At 48.5% G+C, this 22,491-nt stretch overlaps 1 protein-coding gene and 1 pseudogene across 1 annotated transcript in view; both read right to left on the minus strand.

Moving 5' to 3' along the window:
* LOC139050563 (venom metalloproteinase antarease-like TserMP_B) overlaps nt 1–9,556 on the minus strand; it is a 31,853-nt gene extending 22,297 nt beyond the window's left edge. Inside the window, exons 1-3 of the mRNA XM_070527099.1 lie at nt 9,469–9,556; nt 6,156–6,279; nt 3,914–3,991 (exon numbers count right to left, since the gene is read on the minus strand). Of these exons, the coding sequence (XP_070383200.1) occupies nt 3,914–3,991; nt 6,156–6,165 (88 nt within the window). The 5' untranslated portion in view covers nt 6,166–6,279; nt 9,469–9,556. The remainder of the gene's footprint in view (nt 1–3,913; nt 3,992–6,155; nt 6,280–9,468) is intronic.
* A 1,018-nt stretch (nt 9,557–10,574) lies between these two features.
* Nucleotides 10,575–10,754, minus strand: LOC139051161 (U2 spliceosomal RNA; annotated as a pseudogene).
* Between the last annotated feature and the right edge of the window lie 11,737 nt (nt 10,755–22,491).

A 22,491-nucleotide genomic window follows, 5' to 3' on the forward strand; every position in this document is an offset into this window, starting at 1 on the left:
TGGATCGATGGACGGTTAATGCGAGTTGCAGGAAGTGCACGACGTCTTTCGTGAGTGCGGTAGGGGCGAAGTAGGCAGCTACTACCAGCAAGCCGTTGGGCAACTTTGCGGCGCACAGTTCGCCAACTTCAAAGTTCGAGCCGGCGCTTTGACAACCGGAGACTCGCAGGAAGGGGTGGGAGGGGGGCGGCGTGTACACCCAGCGGCAAACGATGGGGGCAGAAGCGCGTGCAGCAAGCGGACAACACGATAAAGGGAGGAGGGAAGAGATAGCAGCGACTGACTGATGCCGCTGACGCCGATAGTGAGTCAACCCCAGCTGCGGAGTTGGTTTCAGGGACAACGCCGCCGATGCCGACACAAACAATATGATACCCTCGCTTCCGCAGCGCTAAGAACCAGGGGGGGGGGGACCCTTTCCTCCTCTTTCTGCATGGCGGCGACGGTGTTCTATGCAGTCACGTTATCTTGACTCTCTAGCGGCGTAAGCGGCATCCAGCGGTATCAGTCGGTCGCTGCTAGCGCTGGGGGGATGAAAGGGGGGCGGAGCTGGTTACGAGGCCGACGACAACGCCGACGCGAAACCCAGGAACGGACGCCAAAGAGCTGCGCTCTAAAAAGAAGCTGAGGGAAATCGCACGGTGAGAAGACCGATAAACATACAGTGCGACGCAACTTGAGAAATAACATTGACATGTCCATGAATTTGGAAGACAAAAAATTACCGACGATTACGTTACTTCCTAATGCGAAATTTGAGCGCAGCAAATAAGCTGTTTCACCTTTTCGATAGATTGAGGCAAAGAAATCGAGCAACACATGCATGCGCTATCACAGAAATTTTTTTTTTATTTTTCACACGTATTCCTTTAATAAAGACTCCACTAACAGTTCTTGACAGTCATGAAGGAAGCTTTGTGGTCGGAGAAATAGACTGATATATGTTCGACTTGGTACACCAATGCTTGATTCTCAAAGACGAGATCTATACAAGTGCCTCGCGAGGTTGTCACAGCCGTGGGACGCGTTACGAGCGAGAGGAACGGGATGTTCTCCCGCATAACTGTTAGGAAATTGCTGTTTGTCTTTATGTCAACATTAAAGTCCCCCACTACTAACATCGGTGTGGATCGATGGACGGTTAATGCGAGTTGCAGGAAGTGCACGACGTCTTTCGTGAGTGCGGTAGGGGCGAAGTAGGCAGCTACTACCAGCAAGCCGTTGGGCAACTTTGCGGCGCACAGTTCGCCAACTTCAAAGTTCGAGCCGGCGCTTTGACAACCGGAGACTCGCAGGAAGGGGTGGGAGGGGGGCGGCGTGTACACCCAGCGGCAAACGATGGGGGCAGAAGCGCGTGCAGCAAGCGGACAACACGATAAAGGGAGGAGGGAAGAGATAGCAGCGACTGACTGATGCCGCTGACGCCGATAGTGAGTCAACCCCAGCTGCGGAGTTGGTTTCAGGGACAACGCCGCCGATGCCGACACAAACAATATGATACCCTCGCTTCCGCAGCGCTAAGAACCAGGGGGGGGGGGACCCTTTCCTCCTCTTTCTGCATGGCGGCGACGGTGTTCTATGCAGTCACGTTATCTTGACTCTCTAGCGGCGTAAGCGGCATCCAGCGGTATCAGTCGGTCGCTGCTAGCGCTGGGGGGATGAAAGGGGGGCGGAGCTGGTTACGAGGCCGACGACAACGCCGACGCGAAACCCAGGAACGGACGCCAAAGAGCTGCGCTCTAAAAAGAAGCTGAGGGAAATCGCACGGTGAGAAGACCGATAAACATACAGTGCGACGCAACTTGAGAAATAACATTGACATGTCCATGAATTTGGAAGACAAAAAATTACCGACGATTACGTTACTTCCTAATGCGAAATTTGAGCGCAGCAAATAAGCTGTTTCACCTTTTCGATAGATTGAGGCAAAGAAATCGAGCAACACATGCATGCGCTATCACAGAAATTTTTTTTTTATTTTTCACACGTATTCCTTTAATAAAGACTCCACTAACAGTTCTTGACAGTCATGAAGGAAGCTTTGTGGTCGGAGAAATAGACTGATATATGTTCGACTTGGTACACCAATGCTTGATTCTCAAAGACGAGATCTATACAAGTGCCTCGCGAGGTTGTCACAGCCGTGGGACGCGTTACGAGCGAGAGGAACGGGATGTTCTCCCGCATAACTGTTAGGAAATTGCTGTTTGTCTTTATGTCAACATTAAAGTCCCCCACTACTAACATCGGTGTGGATCGATGGACGGTTAATGCGAGTTGCAGGAAGTGCACGACGTCTTTCGTGAGTGCGGTAGGGGCGAAGTAGGCAGCTACTACCAGCAAGCCGTTGGGCAACTTTGCGGCGCACAGTTCGCCAACTTCAAAGTTCGAGCCGGCGCTTTGACAACCGGAGACTCGCAGGAAGGGGTGGGAGGGGGGCGGCGTGTACACCCAGCGGCAAACGATGGGGGCAGAAGCGCGTGCAGCAAGCGGACAACACGATAAAGGGAGGAGGGAAGAGATAGCAGCGACTGACTGATGCCGCTGACGCCGATAGTGAGTCAACCCCAGCTGCGGAGTTGGTTTCAGGGACAACGCCGCCGATGCCGACACAAACAATATGATACCCTCGCTTCCGCAGCGCTAAGAACCAGGGGGGGGGGACCCTTTCCTCCTCTTTCTGCATGGCGGCGACGGTGTTCTATGCAGTCACGTTATCTTGACTCTCTAGCGGCGTCAGCGGCATCCAGCGGTATCAGTCGGTCGCTGCTAGCGCTGGGGGGATGAAAGGGGGGCGGAGCTGGTTACGAGGCCGACGACAACGCCGACGCGAAACCCAGGAACGGACGCCAAAGAGCTGCGCTCTAAAAAGATTGAATCGTGGCGACGGCACATCACAGTCGCCGTAGGCGTCGTACTCTCTATAACGAAATTACTTTCGGACAGTTGTGGTAGCGTCCACGCTACAATGGTCGCTAGTGTACTGCCAAATGTTCATATACTGTGGCCTAAAGCTGACGGCGCGCACACACACACACGGTGGGAAGACGCGCTCACAGCGAAACCAAAACATTGTCCGTGGACATGCATACAGACGCGCAGTCGGTCGCTGTGAACCCGTGCGATCGCCGCATTGAGGCTTCATTCTGTTATGCCCCGTTTGTTTATACAGACAGTCTACTATAAGAACATATTTCACATAGTTTACTTTCAGCATTTGCGAAAGTAAAAGTTTGCAAAAGTGCGAAAGTTTTCACGCAAAAAACCGGCTCGGCAGTCTCCTTCGCTGTGAACACGTGTAGTGGCGTCGCTTTACATATTCGGTAAAATGATAGCGTCTGTAAACGCTTCTGTGCTTTAAGTGTGCCCAAGATTATTATATCGACAGTCAACAACTTCCCTCGTTTTGAGAGTACCTACATAAATGTCCAGGAGTGCTGCTGCGTGGTGTTTTTATTGAGCGCCATAAGCGAAACCTATGAGGAGCGCGCCGCGTGATCCTTCATACTACGCAAGGGAGGCACTTCCGACAGATGGCGACTCCATAAGTCCTCGCCCCCAATAATGTTACCAGCATGACTTTTCATAAATGCAATATATTTAACAGCTTTCTTTTATTTAGCTAAATAATTCTTAGTGGCCACCAAGTTCTCTTGAATTTAAGTCCAACTGCATTTTGTGCGGTGGATGACGAATGAATCATGCGGTTTGTGGAAACGTCCACTTATAATAAATACTTTGTTTAAGCTCTTGAATGAAACATGCGCTTATTTACTTTTCAGGCTCAATTCATCCGCATTAAATGCTTTTGTAAGTTACGCGAGTGCTTATCAGTGCATTGGCGCGGATTATAACAAAATGACAAATAGTGAAACATAACCAATTACTTCAAATTTAAATCTGCAATACTTACCGTTCCGATTTCTTCGGTCTCTTTTTTTACGCTGGTTGAGCTCATACGAGCGTTGGTAAACTTGTGAGAGCGTCGGCTCTGAAAAAATAGATATACATATTTGCTTCGATGCACAGTAAATTGGAAACTATTGAGTCTTATTGAGGCAGTTTAACGGCTGTGGTTAAACAAAGGAAAACTAATGGCATAACAACTAGTAATGCTGTTGCCAGCTGCTATAATCATGTGCGGGTGATAGACATTAAAGCGTATTGACTTTCCCGTACGCAGAGAGAGAGAGAGAAACTTTATTGGTTCTATCAAGAGGTTTAGCGGTGAGCCGTCTTGCGCTTGCTGCCTGGCTTCTCAGCACGGGTGTGCCCCTATTCCAAGGCTCCACTGAGCCTGGCCACTTCGCACGCGTGCTGCACGATCGCCCTTTGGGCGGTGAGCTCGCTGCTGGTGAGCAGGCCCTCCCATTGCTCCGCACTCGGGTTTTTATGTTTATGGAATGTGTAGTTATGCTTACATTCCCATGAAAGCAGAAAGAACATCAGCCTTATTTATTAGGCAACAGGTGCTATGTACGCATACCAGTACCAAAAGGGACGCATATTACACAGGGAACTGGACTATGCGACGAGAATTTTGTACCATGCAAAAAGGCAGTCGGTTGTTGCGACGTCACTGCCTTGATGGAGCTATCTCTGATGTAGCATCTCTATGTTTTAGATTTCCCAACTATTTTTCGGAATAGTGACGGTTACAACTCAAACCAGTGAGGAAAATATTTTAAATAAGGAGCGCGCCAGGAGATCGCGAAGCCGCCTTTGCACTTTTAACAGGGAACTGTTTAAGCTTTCGTTTTGCCGTGGAGCATTACCAGAAAATTCAGCCCAGCTGTGCGCTGCCACACGTTGCCTAGCAACCAGCTGCGAGAGTACCGAGTCACGTAACCTCCTCGCACCCCACGCGCGTAGTGCGGAGTTGTGACGTCAAAGGCTAGTAAAACCTCGAGCCGGCATGGCGGCACACCTCTCGCGTCCTTTACTGCCTGCGTACGTGCTGCTGCCATGGGAGGACCGAAGAAAGTCCGGACGCCCGAAGAAGGAGCGGCTTACCACGAAGAGTGCCGTACTGTCAAGCGAGACGCTGTGCGTCCCGCCATGCTAATCCAGAACACCGCGCTGAAGCTGCGGCTAAAAGGCGACGTCGAGTCGTGTATCTCGAGTTTCAGTTTAGGGGACTCGAGAGTTTTCGCCCAAACGCTCGACGGCACCGAAAAGCGATCCCGGCCTGCGACTGCTCCAAAGCTTCCAGCTTCAAGCCCGCCGATACACGGGGGGTGCGAACGGCCGATTTCAGCGCGAATTTCTGGGCATGGAGTTCGGGCAGAGCTGTCGCGTGTGCGACCTACAAGGAAGCTCGGCGCGCGGCTCAGCGGGAATACGACCGACGAAGGAGAGCCCATCCGGCCCATCGCACCGAGGCCGCCGCCGACAAACGCCATCGCCGAGCCGAGGATACCGAGTTACAGACCAGAGACAACGAATCCTGCCGACTGAATGCTCGGCGCTGCCGTGAATCGCTTTCGGGCCTGCGTGCCACCGAGAACTTTCAACCCGAAACCCGCAAATCCGTGGCAGGTGCGAACGGCCGTTTCCAGCGCGAATTTCTCGGCATAGAGTTCGGGCACAGCCACCGCCTCTGTGACCGGTTCTGGTTTGACGTGAAACTCTCTAAGGTGAGATCGGTGCGGAACAGAAGAGCTCTGCCTTGCAAGTGCTTGTAGCGAAGCCATCCGCGATGCCACCGACCACGACCACAACGGCGACCATGACGAAGGCCACGACGATGGTCGGGCGTCAAGGACGAGGACCGGACGACGATGATGATAGCTGGTACTGAAGCACTGTACATAATGAATTGTTATGCACCTACTGCGGCTTGTATGCGTGCGACTTGCTGGGGCTTGTGAGGCTTACCGGCATGGCCGTGTATGGCCTTGCAAAAACTTCGCGAAATTTAGCTAAATTTTCCTCGAAAAAAAGGCTTTGCAGATGAAGAAAAATTCGTCCTGGTCCGGGACTCGAGCATGGGACCACCACCTTTCCGGGGCAGCCGTTCTACCATCTGAGCTAACCGGGCGACTAGCAGATGGCAGACGAACTCAAATTTATCAACAATTCAGAAACAAAGGCAAGGGTTTGGCGTAATAGTTATGCGGAAACCAGCAACGCAGATAGGAGTAAACATTGCTTACCCATATTCATATAGGTACCATCTATCTCTTCTACTTTGTAGATCTTATGCAGTATTTTATCTTGTAACGACCGTTCGTCTTGTGGTAAAGGCTTTATTCTCAGTTCGTGGTTGATAATACCTTCCTGGTAGAAATAGGAGTAAATTTAACAGATTCACAGTCAAAAATAGAGAAAGCAATATTTTATTTCTTTCACGTTTCAAAGAACAAAAGAACTGTACGGTTATGTTGAAGATTTTGAGAAAGTTAAACAACTTTAGTCATACATCTATAACCTCTCTCAATTCGAAAGCAGGCAAATGTTTTTGTACCTCATTGCGTGACGTCACAAAACACATAGTAAGGTTGGTTGCGAGTGATGTTTCCACACTGGAACTCTCCTAGCTTTCTACGCACTGTTACATCACAAGTGAAACTTTGCCATGACCATCTTGATTTATAATTTCCAATGAGGGCGTCGATCGAGAAGGACAACAAAAACACGCTTAACATTTACGCGCAAGCATACGTGCACCGTCTGTGAAATCGGCGAGATTATGTATGTCGCAGGATGGGAAGCGAACACCGGAAGAAGAAGGCGCCTGGAGGAGAAGAGAAACACATACCGGGGAATGTACACAGGAGCGTGCTAAGCGCGCAATAAAGTAACACCACCCAGAGAAATGTCTGGGTGGCGTTGAGTGGCGCGGGGAAGGAGAAAACTGATGAAGCGTCGCGGAGGAGGAGGGTAGGTGGAGGCGCGCTGGGTTTACCTTCTGTGGTAGTTGCTGCGGCTTCTGTGTGTGCTAGTACCTGGATCCTCTCGTGAATGCGAGGCCGAGCGCCAAGCGAGGACTGAGTGACTGCCAAATTGCTTGAAATAATAAAGACGGTGTACTTCTTTACAATGCCTGACGGTATTTCCTAATGGCACTTTACAATCTACAAATATAAAAAACTGGACATAAGACATGCAAAATAAAAATAAGCTTCGAGAAAACGACTATACTTGCACACAATCAAAGCATTTTTATAATATTCCACATGCCGTGAACAAAAAGGAAGCAGCGCCCATACGCATGCGCGTAATCCGCATTCGTGAGCTAAAGCGTCACTGCAACTTCTTTAAGTCACTGTCTGCCTTTCTTCTTTCACGTTATTCTGAGGAATGCGAAGAATTCACGTCGCAATGGCATGCCCTTGACACACGGGCTAAGTTCCTTGAACGTTATCCGCTTACTTCGCACAGAAGGACTGCTTAGCAAAAGGAGTTTCACCGGCAACACACTTTACGCTGTGATTTCCTTTATTGGTTGTCAGCAAGCGCGGAAGCACGACAAGAAGCGCGTTTCGTTAAAACTGAAACTGGCAAAACGCTAGAAATTTGTCCACCTCGGAAATTCAAAAAAAAGGAAATCATAACTGATAAAAACAGGCAGCATAAGGCTTGCAATTTCTGGAAGCATTACATTTCCCGCATCCATTATTATCTCCGTTATTAACAGTCTGCTCAAATGATCTCCCCAGAAACTGCTAAGGTTTCATGTTGCTTTCTCTGGCTACTGGACGCGAGGCTTCTTGTGGTTGCCCACTGCCGGGGCCGTATTGGATACGTCAATGCTGATAACGAGGAGGCTATGCCGACGAAACTGGATGGCCAAGACAACACGCCGGTGAAGCTGCCTGAGACAAAAAGTGGGATGGTGCGGTGGTGACGGCTGCAGCGGGACCATTTGCATGCGTTTGAAAGTATGGCTGTACAAAAGTTTACTGCGAGACAAATTTTCGGTCTGCTAACTCTCAGAAACATACTTAGGAGCAATACTAATATCACCCAGAATACAGAGTCTTTTGGCAACGCTTCTGTTGTTGATGGGCTGCGAATGAGGTTTGCGACCGTTTTAGTCGCCGTCTGCCTTTCCGTTTTCACGTTATTCTCAGGAATGCGAAAGGATTTACGTCACAGTGTTTTGCCCTTGGCACACGGGGGAAGTAAAATCATTTGAAGTCATTTGAATATTTCGGGTACCTCCCTTTCCGTAAGGGACTCTTACTAGGGAGGAGACATTTCTTTGCCGTGTGTCATCTTGTGTGAAAGCCTTTCGGCTGGAGACGCCCCTTTGTTCAAGAGGCTTTGTAGTGGCCGTGTACCAGGAGCATTCGATCCACCACCAGGTCCATAGACCAGCGAATTTTGAGCGAAGGCCGGTGTGACACAGCTGATGTGCTGTGTGAAAGGAGACGATTGCGACGTGCGCAGCGGCACAATTTTATTACGAAAGGAATTTGAGAGACAGGTGATGTGCGCACGGATCCTCGGCGTGAATTTCGTTCGGCTCCACGGGGTGAGGCTTGTCATGACACCATGAGCTGGTCGCGCAGCCTCCTTTCCCGGGCATACCGCCGGGCGAATGCGCAGCTGGGGCGATGCAGGTTTCAGGTCACGTGGCTGCGGCGGGTGCAAGGACCGCATGCGAAGTCTGTACAGGAAGGGGTTAGTCTAAAGGAATCGTGCTTCGATGCACGCTCAGCCGGATTTCGCAAGCCCTGCAGTATTTCGGGGGTGCGAAACAGTGACATGGTGAACATGGTGACAGTGCGGCACGTTTAACACCATCTACACGTGATTCCGGCTGCCAACCGGCCAATACTCTTCGCATAATTTGAGTGTTGTGACCAGGAGTGATCGCGGTCATGGAGTGGACTACGTTCTCGTGTGTTGGGACGCAAGAGATGGTGTGTACTTAGCGAATGTTTGCTGAAATTTGCATTGCATATGGAGCTACGAGCCTTAGCACGTGCTGTATTGATGTGCCCTTCGGGAGAAACGATGACTTAGACTTCCGTACTAATATACTACTGTATAGACTGACATATTAGCTTTTTCACATAACTGAACATTGTGAACGCGTGACGGTCGAGTTGATACTGTCAGCCTTCAGTAAACGCAGAGGAAAAGTGACATTACCTATTACCGCACGAAGCCTGCAGATAATGAAACAAAGCATAGCATTAGCGAAACTATTTGTAATATTATTTGAAATGTAGAAATCATAACCTAAGAGAAAATGGAAGACGACGAAAAAGAAAGACCCACTGGCAGTGGGAGCCAAACCCACCACCTACGTTGCGATGTCACTGAGATTCTCTCTAGTGACGTCTGGAGAGCCGTATCGAACATTTCGCGCCTGTAGGATAGGACGATGCCATGCACTAGAGGTTTTAGGTATATGTCACCAAATATGTTATCCATGTTGTTATTCATTATGTTAACAGCATATTACCCATAAAGCCCAACGAATAAATAGGAATAGTTGCATAGGGAAGGACTTACGACTTGCACGACGCCTTCCCTCTGGCGTAAGGCGAGAGAGGATTGATGATGCACGTCCTGGTACAGAATCTCTTGAATAGCTGAGGTGTCAACCTGCGTATACACGTAATTTTTAGTGTTCGTAGGCATTTGATGACTGTGTGGTTATTTATTTGATGCTGCTGGATCTTTCCGTGTGAAAGACAGTACTTCTGCTGTGTTGCTCCACATTAAACTTCTTCTTTTTTGCTTACGTTGCACTGGATGAATGGTTGTGACCTGCTGCTTCACTAAAATCGTAATTACTGCACAGTTTACGTTGACCTTTCTTTAAGATACTAAATATGCTGTTTTCAAGGTAAATTTAGAAATAGATTTAGGTCATGATATTTGTGGGCACAAAATGTGTGTCATTAACGCGCGGAAGCTTACTGAAGGGAATCTGCATGTATTTTCGTAATTCAAAGTGCTTTTCACAAAACTTACAAGTGAACACCGATTTCGTGCATAATCCTGTTCATTTCAAAGGAACGAATGAGAAAGGAAACTAAATTATGATATTAGCACAAATTTTTGTGCAGGGAAGGTAAATTACTAAAACCTTTTTTTTTTTGCTGCGTACTCCATTCACCGGTGTGCGCCGGGATACGTTTTGTATTCTCTTTGTAAATCTTTAAAAGACTTCATGCTGTGCTATTCGCTATTGGTGTGCACATATATTTCAAAAGGCGCAAAAACATAATGAAATGCGGAGGGCCGAGTGCAAAGCGCTAATCTACGCTCGAAAACAATTCATGGTGCGGAATAGGGTACTGCAGATCTTATCCATCCACCTGTGGTAGAGCCAGTGGCGTAGCAACACGGGGGGCCGGGGGGCCGTGGGCCCCGGGTGCAAGGGGCCAGTTGGAGGAGGGGGTGTCATATACGTCTGAAGACACCCCTCTTTCTGCCGGCTACACCCGGGGTGGAGGGGGGGGGGTGACAGAAGACCTATGGGCCCCGGGTACCAGACGACCTAGCTATGCCACTGGGTAGAGCACTCCGTCCTTTCGCCCTACTTCTTCCTCCTTTCTTTTAAAGCGAAGCCGTGTATAGCTAGTTTCGTGTGGATCGGTGTCCTTAAACCAAAAACCTGGGCCGATCCCGAATATTGTGCAATACTGGGTCGACCCGCAGTGGAAGTAAAGCAGGCTTCAAGCTCTCCGCCAACTTGCAAAAATAAGTTTGATAACTTGGGTACAAATACAACCCGTATCAGATATTAAGCTGATAAGAACACAAACTACACTTCCACTCGCATCGGCCATGTCTGCGTTCGCATCACCCTCTCTTTGTTGGCGTTCCAAGCACTTGCGTATCCCCTTTCCTTCTGCTCTCCTGCGGTGTCGGTCACGTCGAAACGTCACGCGCATCCAGTTTCCTCCGGCTCCTCCGGGAGGCTTTCCCGTCGTTCACGCGAATGCATATAAAGATCATGGTAAATGAGTCCGTACCTATGTTCAGAATCCTGTGTCACCTCTGTGTCGTATGCTAAACAGCTTCGCTGGTCATTCATCTTCAAAGTGTGGTATGGCCCATAATTTTTTTCTGTTGTGCTACTTTCTATCATGTTCGAAATACTTGCTTCTGCCTTTCATCTAATGCATTTCTAAACGATGAGCAGTGTCTGCACATACGCTCTACTCAATAACTAAAAAGTTTGAACCAGAAGTTCGGACAAGACGTCCAACTAACGCACTGATCCTCGATAGGTTTTAGCAGACGACACTGTATTCTAGGGATCTACAATCTCGCATACAGTGAGATCTCCGATGTAAGCAATATCATTGTTTACAACAGCAGCACATGCTGGTGTACAAGAACTAGGCGCTTGAGCAATCTAAGGTCTCCTCGTTCGCTAGAAAGAGGCAGCTGTTTATTCGTTTATTCTGTAAGAACAGAAGTAGTGACATATAAACTCTGGTTTTTGTTGCCAATCAGCATACCTCAGTCGGTATGCAGAGAACCGCTGGGTTAAACTAAGTTTTGAAAAGTGATATATTATCGCAGACATGAAATGAAAAAGAAATGAGCATTTACTCCTATCCGATTATACCTGAGGTAATAGTTCTACGGAAGCCCGCAAGGTGCAGATAAATAATTAATGGAAAATGTCACATCCACCCAATCATAGTAATTGGTATAAAGGAAACCCATACGGGTTCCTCGAAACACTATGCTCATAGACTTAAGAGAAACTGAGTATTTATTGTCTTATGATGACGGGGGGGGGGGGTGTAATACTTCCTAAGCCCGGAAAGTGGCTTGTTTGGTCATCTTGTTGGAGCCTCTGCTGACCTTCTGCTGTAAACCATGCGTATAATCTCCCGCAGGGGCCAAATGCGTTGACATTAAGAGCTTCATGTCATCTTGATATCGTTTGATCATTTGCGCGGTACTGTAACCGCGACCACTTCTCGCAGGTCCAGAGCTTTATTAAGACGAACTGGGGGACTAGTTGGTTAATCATGATCGAATATAACAGCGCACTTCGAAACAAGGACGTAACACAGGATGAACCAGCAGCGCTCGTGTTTGTTCCCTCTGTGTTACGTCCTTGTCCTGAAGTGCGCTGCCATATTCGATCAAGAACTTCATGCCATGTTGCTACTGTTTTATCAATTGCGCTTTATCTTCACCACCTCTTCTCGGAAATCGGCATGAGTGGTAAAGCCGGCTAACGCACAGCCGCCATCTGGCAGCAGCATTAGTGATTACAGTATAATGTTACTAGTATTGAATAATCTGATGGCGCGCAATGATAACATTACTAAAGATATCATTAGGTTAGTTTAATGTCCCCACAATGCGGTGTTTGACAGGTGTTGGAACTTAGCCAGTCTTAACAATATCGACTGTCAAAAACTCATAAAATAATAACCAACTTGACTGGAATTGAGAGGTGCAAGAAGAACCTTCTCAGAACTACACCAATAAAGCGAAACTCCTGTTTGTTACCAGCCAACTCGTTCCCTTTGCAGCCTTGTTTGAAACAAGATGACCAGAACACCCGTCATATACAGAAGCTATATTCCCAGTGAGAGATTAAGTGAGTGAGCGAGTGAGTGGGCGAGTGAGTGAGTGAGTTAGTCAATAAGCTTAATTATAGAGACCAAGCTGCTAATGCTTCAAAGTGGGCGGCCGCCCTATTACAAATAGCCGTTGCCCTGCGATGATAGCCTAGACCTGTTCACCAGCCGTAGCTGGTCCTCAGGTCTTGGACCACTGGTCTTCCGTTTGTGCTTCGATAGGTGTTGTGGGCGGGACTTTTTTGTTTGCACGTATTCACAGATCCTGCGGTAAAGGGTGCTTGGTGTACTGCAGAACTGGAAGTCTCTTGTATATGTAATGTTAAAAAAATATGATGTTTTAAATTGAAGTGTACCGAGGCGCACGGCAAAACACTTTTAATTTATTGACCAAATGCTTCGTGTGTTTTTAATCGGAATCTAGTTTTGTAATATGTTCTGTGGCCGATCTCACGTTCATGAGCAACTTATACACGCCGCTTCGAGAAGTGCAATTCATGAACCTGTAACTCGATGAACTCGCCTTCTTGAAGAAGCATGTATAACTTGCTCTTGTATTCGATGAAAAGAATTGTCTCATTAGACACAATTATGTTTAAAAATTGTCACTTGAGGACGCATACTGGTGCTTGTTATTTGCAGCCGGCGATATCGTTTGCCTCATCACCTTGAAGGCAATTTCAGGCTGGCGCCAGTTTGGGATATGTGTTACCGCTATTCATGTTCGACCTAAATTTTCCATGTGTCGTTTAAAAACGCTTTAAGAAAAGTACATGGAACTCTGGGTATTTCCGCAATTCTTAAAACTCATACTTTTCTTTAAGAGAACATGCCTTAAGCTTATCTTTTTCTCTCCGCAAAATTCAAAAGATTCCTCAAGAGAATACGTTTAAAAGTAATTATTAAAATCTGCTAATTATGAAAGTTTCCATTGCGATATATCTACGTTTACTGTACGCATCATCAAGCAATCTACGTCAGACAGTAGAATTGCGCTATCTGCCAACAGCAGACTTTCTCTTCTGAAAAAATAAAAGATAACTTGAAGTGAAACCACACATTTCTTGTCGACCATTTGGTTTCAGAAAAGACTGCCTTGCATTACTTCGAAAATAAAAGGCTTTCTTCTTCGCCTTTGTTCGGCTATGTACAATATCAAAACATGCTTCGAGAAAACTGCAGGGTCTGTACATACTTTAAACAATGTAATTCTGCATATGCTTACATATCAATGCATTCGGATGCCCATAAGTGCAAGCGCTATGTGGATCGACCTGGAGCATGGATTGGCCACAAGAAAGTGTAAATTTCAAAGGTCTATGTTTATACCTGCTATACCCGTATGACCGATATTACAGAGTGGAATTCGTCTGTCACAAGCGCATCTTTTTCGATCACTTTTTCTTTTGTTTTTGTAAAAGTGTATGGCCTTGTTATTTTCGGGCTAATAACGATCGCGCAAACGCGCTTTCCGCTACGTCACAACTCTACATTTCACGGTATGCTGAAACCGGTACAAAACGAATTTGTGTCTTCGGAAAGTATGCAATTACGCAGGAGCGTAGGCGTTTTTCAAAAGCGGTGCAACGACAACGAAATTTATCTTTTTGGGGCAATAAAATGCAGAAGTTTGACGAATATGACATGGGGGGAGAGGGGGGAGGTTGGATGCTTACGCAATAAATAACGGTGATTCACCGGCATAGCTGGGTAAACATGATGCCAGCTTAGGCTATTTAATTTACAGCCTCACCACTCTTGTTTGCATACCGTGTCCATCCGATGTCCTTCGCGACTGCTCGTAACAAGCAGTAGTTGATCAGCCAGCACCGAGCTCTTTTCAAGGTTGAGAGTTAGATTGTTGGTCAGGCGCATAATTAAATTTCCGGATCTTGTTCTCTCTTGCAGAATGGTTGGGTACACGTAGAAATCTTGTTCTGCTGAAAAATGAATAGAAGTAATGAACAACACGCACCGCCAAATAAACATGCATTAGGACCAAACTGTTTAGCCCCCTTATACTGCAATAGCCGTTACAAGGGCGCTTCTGGCCGATTTGCGCCGCCGTCGTCAGCGTCGACGCTGAAGCGAGGTTCCGTATAAAGTCCAAGTGCAATAAGATCGCAGCCATGTGCCGTAAGCTGTATGTGCCAAGGGAAGTGTGTGACGACGAGCCGAGAACTTTTCGCGCACGCATTTGTACAGCGCTTGGCCAATCTGCCGGCACCGCTATATCGGTAAAGGATAAGGTTTGAGATAAGACCCGGGCGAAGTGGGGGTGGCTTAAAATCGTTTTTTGCCAATTGCGGAGGGCTGATTGAAGAATTTGAGCAGAAAAGTTTGGAATAGCTTTACTTTATAGCGCCCCACATCAATGAAAGAAGCTTCCGGCCACAGGAATGGTGCTACACGCGTGTGGCATTTGATTGTCTGAACGAGGCGCATGGGCGCCATCACTCGAGAAAGAAGAAGGAAGAACGAACTGGGCTCGCGTGTTGAATCTAAGTGGTCAGCGCTGCAACCGCTGTTGTAAATGTAACCTGCAAATAGTTGCTCGTCTTACTGACTCGTCCTTCGCGTAACATCGATGGCGTCGTCTTCTCAGCCATGGCTTCCGACAGATCCATCCCGTCACCACCTACACCTGTGGCGCCCACCACAACGTACGTTACGGTTCCTAGTCTCCGTGATTCTGGGACATTCTCCGCCCAATATGACGTTGACGTCGAAGACTGGCTCAGCATGTATGAGCGTGTTAGCCAAAGCCACCGCTGGGACCCTACCATCATGGTTGCCAATGTGATGTTTTACCTGGTCGGGACACCGCGTGTCTGGTTTCACACCCATGAGGTCGAGCTCTCCAGCTGGGACATCTTCAAAGACAGGCTTCGCGACCTATTTCGCAACCCGCCAGTTCGCCGACAGGCTGCGCGAAAAGAGCTTGCCACCCGTGTCCAGACGTCGACCGAATCGTATGTCTGCTACATACAGGAAGTGCTCGCGCTTTGCCGGTCCTCTGCCACGTCCTCTTGCTCCACTCTTACCGCCACACGACCATTTCATGAGAACGTCACACGTATCGTTCGCCGTGAGATGTAAGCGGCGAGTACGGCCCCCCTTCATCCACGACCTCTTGACGGTACCTTCGACCAAGTGCCTTCCCCCCACTATTTCCATTATTAAAGCGGTTCAGCGGCAAGAAATTGCACACCTTGGCATCCCTACCACCTGCTCTGCCTCCCGACCTGATTCGGTACCAATTCCCCATGTCCACAACCTGTAATGACCATTGTTTCACTCCCAAACCACGACATCCTGTTGAATGGCGAACCCCAGACGACAAACCGATCTGCGTCCGCTGCCACCGCGTTGGTCATGTAGCCCGCCACTGCCGCACCACATGGATGCCGCAGTACTGGAGCTCATTCCCTGCTCCTCGCCCATACGCCGACGCTCGCCGTTATTCACCTCGCCGTCTGTACCCCACTTCTGATGCCCCTGACAGCCACTGCTCCGTGCGATCGCCGTCGCCTCAACCCCTTCACTCCCCATCACCCCAACCTCGCCGCTTTTCCTCGCCAAACCGACGGACGGAAACCTAGGCCATGCAGCTCTTGGAGGTAGCGCAGCATCACGTTCGTGCTGTCCAAATCCTCCGTTGACGCTCCTCACCAACACGAACCTAATTGTAGACGCAGATGGTGTTCCGTTGACGCCATTAATTGATACTTGAGCCCAAGTGCGCCTAATGAGCGCTAACCTATGTTGTCGCCTCAAAAAAGTTCTTAAGCCTGCCATCACTCGAGCCGTACGCGTCACCAGTGGCGCCACTGTTGTCGTCAGGGGTATGTGCACTGCTCGCATTTCAATTGCTGGCCGCCATGTTCCAGTCCTCTTCGCCGTGCTGATCAGTTGCCCTCATGACCTAACCTTCGGGCTCCACTTTCTGACGACGCATTCTGGCCTCATCGACTGTTCCACCGGTACGCTGTGCCTCGAGTTTCGTCTTCTTTCAGACCTTCGCCCCGAACAACCGAACACCCTCTGCAATACAGCGTTTGCTCGCTTACCTCTAAAAGGCCTAAGGTTTGTGGAATTGGCCTCAACAGCAACCGTGCCTGATGGCGACTATGTGGTCGCACCTATCCGTGATATCCTCCTGGCGCGCGACATCTCTGTTCCACACTCCGTCGTAACCCTTGCCGCTAATCCGTTGTGTCTTCCCGTTAACAATTTTGGCTTGACAAAGCAATTGTTACCAGAAGGCATAGCGGTGGCAACGCTCCGGTCTGTGACAGACGACCACGTCACTGCTTTTGTAGCCGACGCGTCTCCAGATCCTCCTGATTACCCGCAGGTTGCCTTGAACCTTGACGGCCCATTACGTCCCATGGTCGCTCCGGACCTCACACCTGACCTAGTAGCCACCCTATATCGCCTTTTGCTTTCCTACCGCGACACATTTCACGCTGGCAATCGACCACTTGGGCAGACGTCCCTTGTTAGGCATCGGATAAACACTGTTGATGCTGGTCCCATTCACCGCCGACCGTATCGCGTGTCCACGGTAGAGTGGCAACTTTTTCAGCAGGAAGTAAACAATATGCTAGCCAGATGCATTGTTGAGCCCTCGTGGAGTCCTTGGGTGTCGGCTGTCATACTCCTAAAAAAAAAGATGGCACGTGGCGTTTTTTGCGTTGATTGCCGCCACCTAAGCCGAATCATTAAAAAGAACGTTTACCATTTACCATGAATCGACGATGCTCTTGACTGTCTTCACGGTATCAAATACTTTTCGTCCATCGACCTTTGATCTAGTTATTGGCGGATTTCAGTCGATGAGTAGGACCAAGAAAAGACCGCTTTCGTCACTCCAGATGGCCTCTACCAATCCAAGGTTATGCCCTTCGGTTTATGTTATGCCCCCGCCACGTTCGAACAGATGATGGACTCGCTGCTTCAAGGTTTCAAATGGTCAACTTGCCCTTGTAACCTCAATAACGTCCTTGTGTTTTCTCCTAAATTTGAGACGCACTTTGAGCGCGTCGCAGCTATCCTTGACGTTTTCCGCAAGGCTGGACTCCCATAAAACTCATCCAAGTGTCACTTCGCGCGCCGACAGATTACAGTGCTAGGCCATCTCGTCGATGCTTCCGGCGTAGAGCCCGACCGGGAGAACGCTCGAGCAATAACGACTTTTCCTGTGCTTCAGTCTGTCAAAGACGTCCGGAGTTTTGTGGGGCTCTGTTCTTATTTCAGGCGGTTTGTGGAAGGTTTCGCAGCAATCGCTCGACCACTCATTGAACTTCTGAAGCCGTGCCTTTTACGTGGGGTCCGACTCAGGCTGCCGCATTTTCACGCCTTATCACGATTCTCATCAATCCACCGGTCTTGACCCACTTTGACCCATCCGCACCTACGGAGGTCCGAACCGATGCCAGTGGTTATGGGATCGGCGCCGTCTTCTCGCAACGCCAACACGCCTGGTTCTTTGGTGCTTCTATGGTCTCCGTCGCGTCAGGACGGCCTTTCAGAAAAACTGCTGTCTCGCTACAGAGGCCCATACCGAGTGCTTCGTGCCGTGACTCCCGTCACCCACGAAATCGCGCCCGACGCCCCATACACTTCCCAGTCCAGTGATATCATGCACGTCACACAACTGAAGCAGTATCATCGTCCCAGTGATGACATTTAGACGCCCACCCTACAGGCTGCATACTTGCTCGTAAGCTTCCTAGTTCTTTCCTTCTACTGTCAATCAATGTTTTCCTGAACACTCTCCCAGCCCATTTACTTTCTTGCATATTCCTCAGCCGTTCTTCATACTTAATATTACAGTGAGCTTCCTTCACTTCAAAACTAGTCCAGCCCATATCTGCCTGCACATATCGCCCTGAACCCTGCCCATATATCACATATTACCCGGCCCATATCACCCTGAATGAGGCGCGTGGGAGCGACCACTCGAGAAAAGAGAAGGAAGAACGAACTGGGCTCGCGCGGTGAATCTGACCGGTCAGCGCTGCAGCCACATTTGTAGATATAACCTGTAAATAGTTGCTCGGCTTACTTACTCGTTTTTCACGTAATAATATCCTTCACTTTGTGAATGCGGGACCTCGACGTATTTCAGTGAGCTTCTGCCACCGGCTTAGTGCATGCGCACTGGTCAGTAGAAGTCCCCATCATGGACACAGTTTGCAGACTGTGGCCTCTGAGGGCACATTTTACGCTACTGCCGGCTCTGACCGGTGACCACTGTAATGTTCAGCTCATCCACCTCTCTTGCAACGAAAGGACACGGACACATATTTAACCCTTCCAATAGAGAAACAGTAACCCAGGAGATGCTAAACTTAACACGAATGAAGTGGCCCAATGCATATCTTGTCTCCGGGCCCAGCCTTGCAACGCTACCGACCGCGTCGCCGGTTTTCATTCCCGCCACCACTGGAAAACAAGATGGTGCTTTTAAGAACAGCCTGCTGAGGTGCAAGTTTTGCCAGCCAGGTGTGAGAGCGGTGTCGACTTTTCCTGGAAAGCCACCGTCACCCTTTAGCCAAACTGCGTCACTAAGTCTACTGTGTCCGGAGGACAATACGCGGCGTCCTCGACGTTCGTCGCAGGATTGCCGAGAGGAGTTCGACGAACCAGGCTTTGTGACTGAACACGCCACCGCCGACCCGGTCTGCCGTGAGCAAAGGAGTTCCTGAGGGAACGTATTTGGAGGCCCCGTCCCACGCACCATTCCTGACGTAAGCCCCGAGTTCTGCGAAGACCATCTGCCCTCGGTGGGGTCCGTGAAACACGTGCGGAAGCCCTCCCGCTCAAAGGTGGCTCGTCTACTGATCGAACATTTCCTTAACCTTGCCAAGTTGGGCTGGCAAGAGGCAAAACGGAAAGAAACGGGGCCATTACCCAAGTTGTGGGCGCATAATATCGGCAGTAAAGCCACTGCCTCAAAACATGAGGTCGGGTCGTAACGATGGCCGCCGGGCGGCTCGTACAGCCGCCTTGACGGAGACTTTGGGTCAAATAGTAGGTCACTCTCTTCACAGACGCTTCGGTACCCAAGTTTTCATCCAAAGCCACACTGGCAGTTACGACGCTGGATGTGCTCGTAACCTGCGCCTCCATCAAGACGTCTTCTCCAGAAGTGGCAGAAGAGGCAGCGATAGCTCTAGCACTCGCACAGCCCAAGGTCAGAAGAATTGTCACTGACTCGCAAAAGGCGTATAACAGCCACAGAAATGTGTGGGTGTCTCTTGCGGGACTAGATATTCTGAAGAGTAAACGCGACGTACCTGAAAGGAAAGTTGAATTGATATGGACGCCGGCTCACTCTGTGCTGGAGGGCAACGAACTTGCTCACCAGTTCACCCGAGAGATGGAACACCGGGTAGAGGAAGGTGAGCCGATGTACATAATTAGTTACAGAAACATTACGAACCATTACAAGACGGAAAGGTGCCGTTACCCCGATCTTCACAAATCGCTTAGAACAGCAAGCGGTCTAGAGGCAAATACCGGCAGGATCCTTCCCCCACCCATACCTTCAAAACAAGATGTACCCGAAAAGGTACGAGGATTGTAATTTCTGCAAAACTCAGTTAGGCACGCTCCAACACGTCATTGGAGTATGCGATTTCATCAAGGCGATTCCCCACCTCTTACCTGCCCCACTACCCTACCCCATTCCTCATCCACCCTTACCTAGCGATGGGAGACAATGCTAACCAGCACCGTTCTGGAAGACCAGCTCGTCCTGATCTCCAGGCGCCAGGCGGCTAGGGAAGCATATGGGTCCCGTGATGAGGGAACCACTTCCATCAACGGCGTCTAAAAAGATGTGGAACTCGGCTCAATAAAGTTGTTTCTCTCTCTCTCCCTCACCTAGGAATCGAGGGAGGACCGAGTGTTTATAAACCGCTGTTGTGCGGCTGCTCAGTGTACTTTCTCTCGCAGTCATGCTAGACTGATGAACTGCAACGTCCTTATGTAGATACTGTAAATAAACCCATATTCGTCGTTCTCGATGAGAAGCAGTCCTTCCATTCAACAACGTCCTCAGCGTGGATAAGTTAGACAGCGGCATGGGCCAGCTACCATTTAATTCATGCCCGACTCCAATCTTGACAACTAGTTACGAACGGTGGAATTGACCTCCCAATCCTCACAGTGCCAACAATGGAGATTTCACCATATTCGCCTCTTCGCAGCAGATGCAGATATGCTGATCTGTTTAAGAAGGTGGTGTATGCCTGTACAGACAGTGTAAACGATGGCGCCTTTTTTCAGTAACATTCTGATATCTGAAAGTTCACCTTCGACAAATAGATTTGTTCGCTCGGTATCGCGAAGTCACTTTTGGAGCACTTGAAGGTGAAATGTGGCACCCTAAACTGAATTCTTGCATCATGAAATTTGATGGGGAAGTTTCGTGCCTTCATGCTAGCGAAGTTTACCTCAAGTGAAAACGAAACGTTTTCGATATCCAGTTACGTATTCCCACCTAGTCAGGCAGCCATGTTTATGGTTGCATGCTATTCATGCTTTTGAATTAAACCCTGCAATAACATAGTGGCGCCAAAATGCATTGACGAGATTAAGAAAACTGCTGGTCGCTCATCGTTTTATTCAAGCCCTCAACCTCAACGGATAGTAAATATTTCCCCAACGCGTGTCGTTCGACCTCATTGATCTCGGAGTGCAAGTTGTTGGTGAACTCGCATTTACAGTACAAGGTGTTCCTCGATCATTCTAGTCTAACAAGCAGTTGGCTAGCTTCTCGTCTGAATTGACGCCCATGATAGAGAATTCACCATCTTCTGCCGAGTATATCTTGTGCTCCATGGAGTTCTCGCAGATTGCTCATCAGACCCCTATTTTCCTTTAACGCAACATTCTTTTGCATTTCCTGTATGCACCACCACCTCAAATACGGAGAAGCTACCCCGATACACATGAACTCCTACCACCAGTTACCTACTTCAAAGTGAAAACGATCCCCGAGCGCGTCAACGGCACGATCAAAAAATGCGTTGTCCAGCAATGCAGCAGTCCATCGGTCACTATTCTTATACTAGTAAATAATGAGAACACATGGATATTTGGTTTCTACTACCACCCTTCAACGCCGTCACAAAGAACGGTGTGTACTTCTTACGACTAGGGCGTGTTTGTGCTGGTGCTCATGTCCTCGTGTGCATACAGCGCCTTCCGCCCGGCGCAGTTCTTGATGACAGTTGTAAGTGGTGCCACTTTGCTGTATGCTCGCTATCTACCAGTCCTGCAAGACGGCACCCAGCGGGCAGCAAGTGTAAAGTCAGAGGAAGAGGCAAAGAAAGCTTGGATTTCAAAAGGCAAATAAATTTTCAAGTCAGACATGGGTAAGCTCAAATGTCTCATAGTTCTTCGTGAGAACTGTTTATGAATCTTTCACAAATATTGCAACGGAAATGAGAAAGATGGTCAGTATGGACACATTATCCTTAAGAGATATAGATGGAACTGAAATCGGCATAATTCTGACATGTTCATATATACAATTGCCTTGTTTAGTATGGTACAAACTTATGAACACGCACTGCAAATTGATACTTGCTGATTAATATAATACGTGAGGCATAGTAATATACAAATTGAATCACTATAAAATATGTTGATCAAGTAAAACAGTTCAGCATGAACTCATTCGTTTCTTTTGATCGGTATACAAAGCCAACATTTCACTAGGAGCTGCCCTTAGATAATATGCTTTCGAATGTTCTGCTACGGAAGTTGAAGATTTCTAAACATAAATAAATCACCTGTGACTCTAGCCACCTATCTTAAGTTATTCAAAACACATGACCAGGCAATGCCATGCACATTCTCTTACACCGCTTGGCGGAACATTTATTTAAGTTTTTTTTCCTCTGAGGTTGAGAGAATAGAACAAGCGTTCCGTTAAAACCTTAACGAGCATAGCGTCCGT

The sequence above is a fragment of the Dermacentor albipictus genome, chromosome 10 (assembly GCF_038994185.2).
Source record: "Dermacentor albipictus isolate Rhodes 1998 colony chromosome 10, USDA_Dalb.pri_finalv2, whole genome shotgun sequence".
Classification (NCBI taxonomy): domain Eukaryota; kingdom Metazoa; phylum Arthropoda; class Arachnida; order Ixodida; family Ixodidae; genus Dermacentor; species Dermacentor albipictus.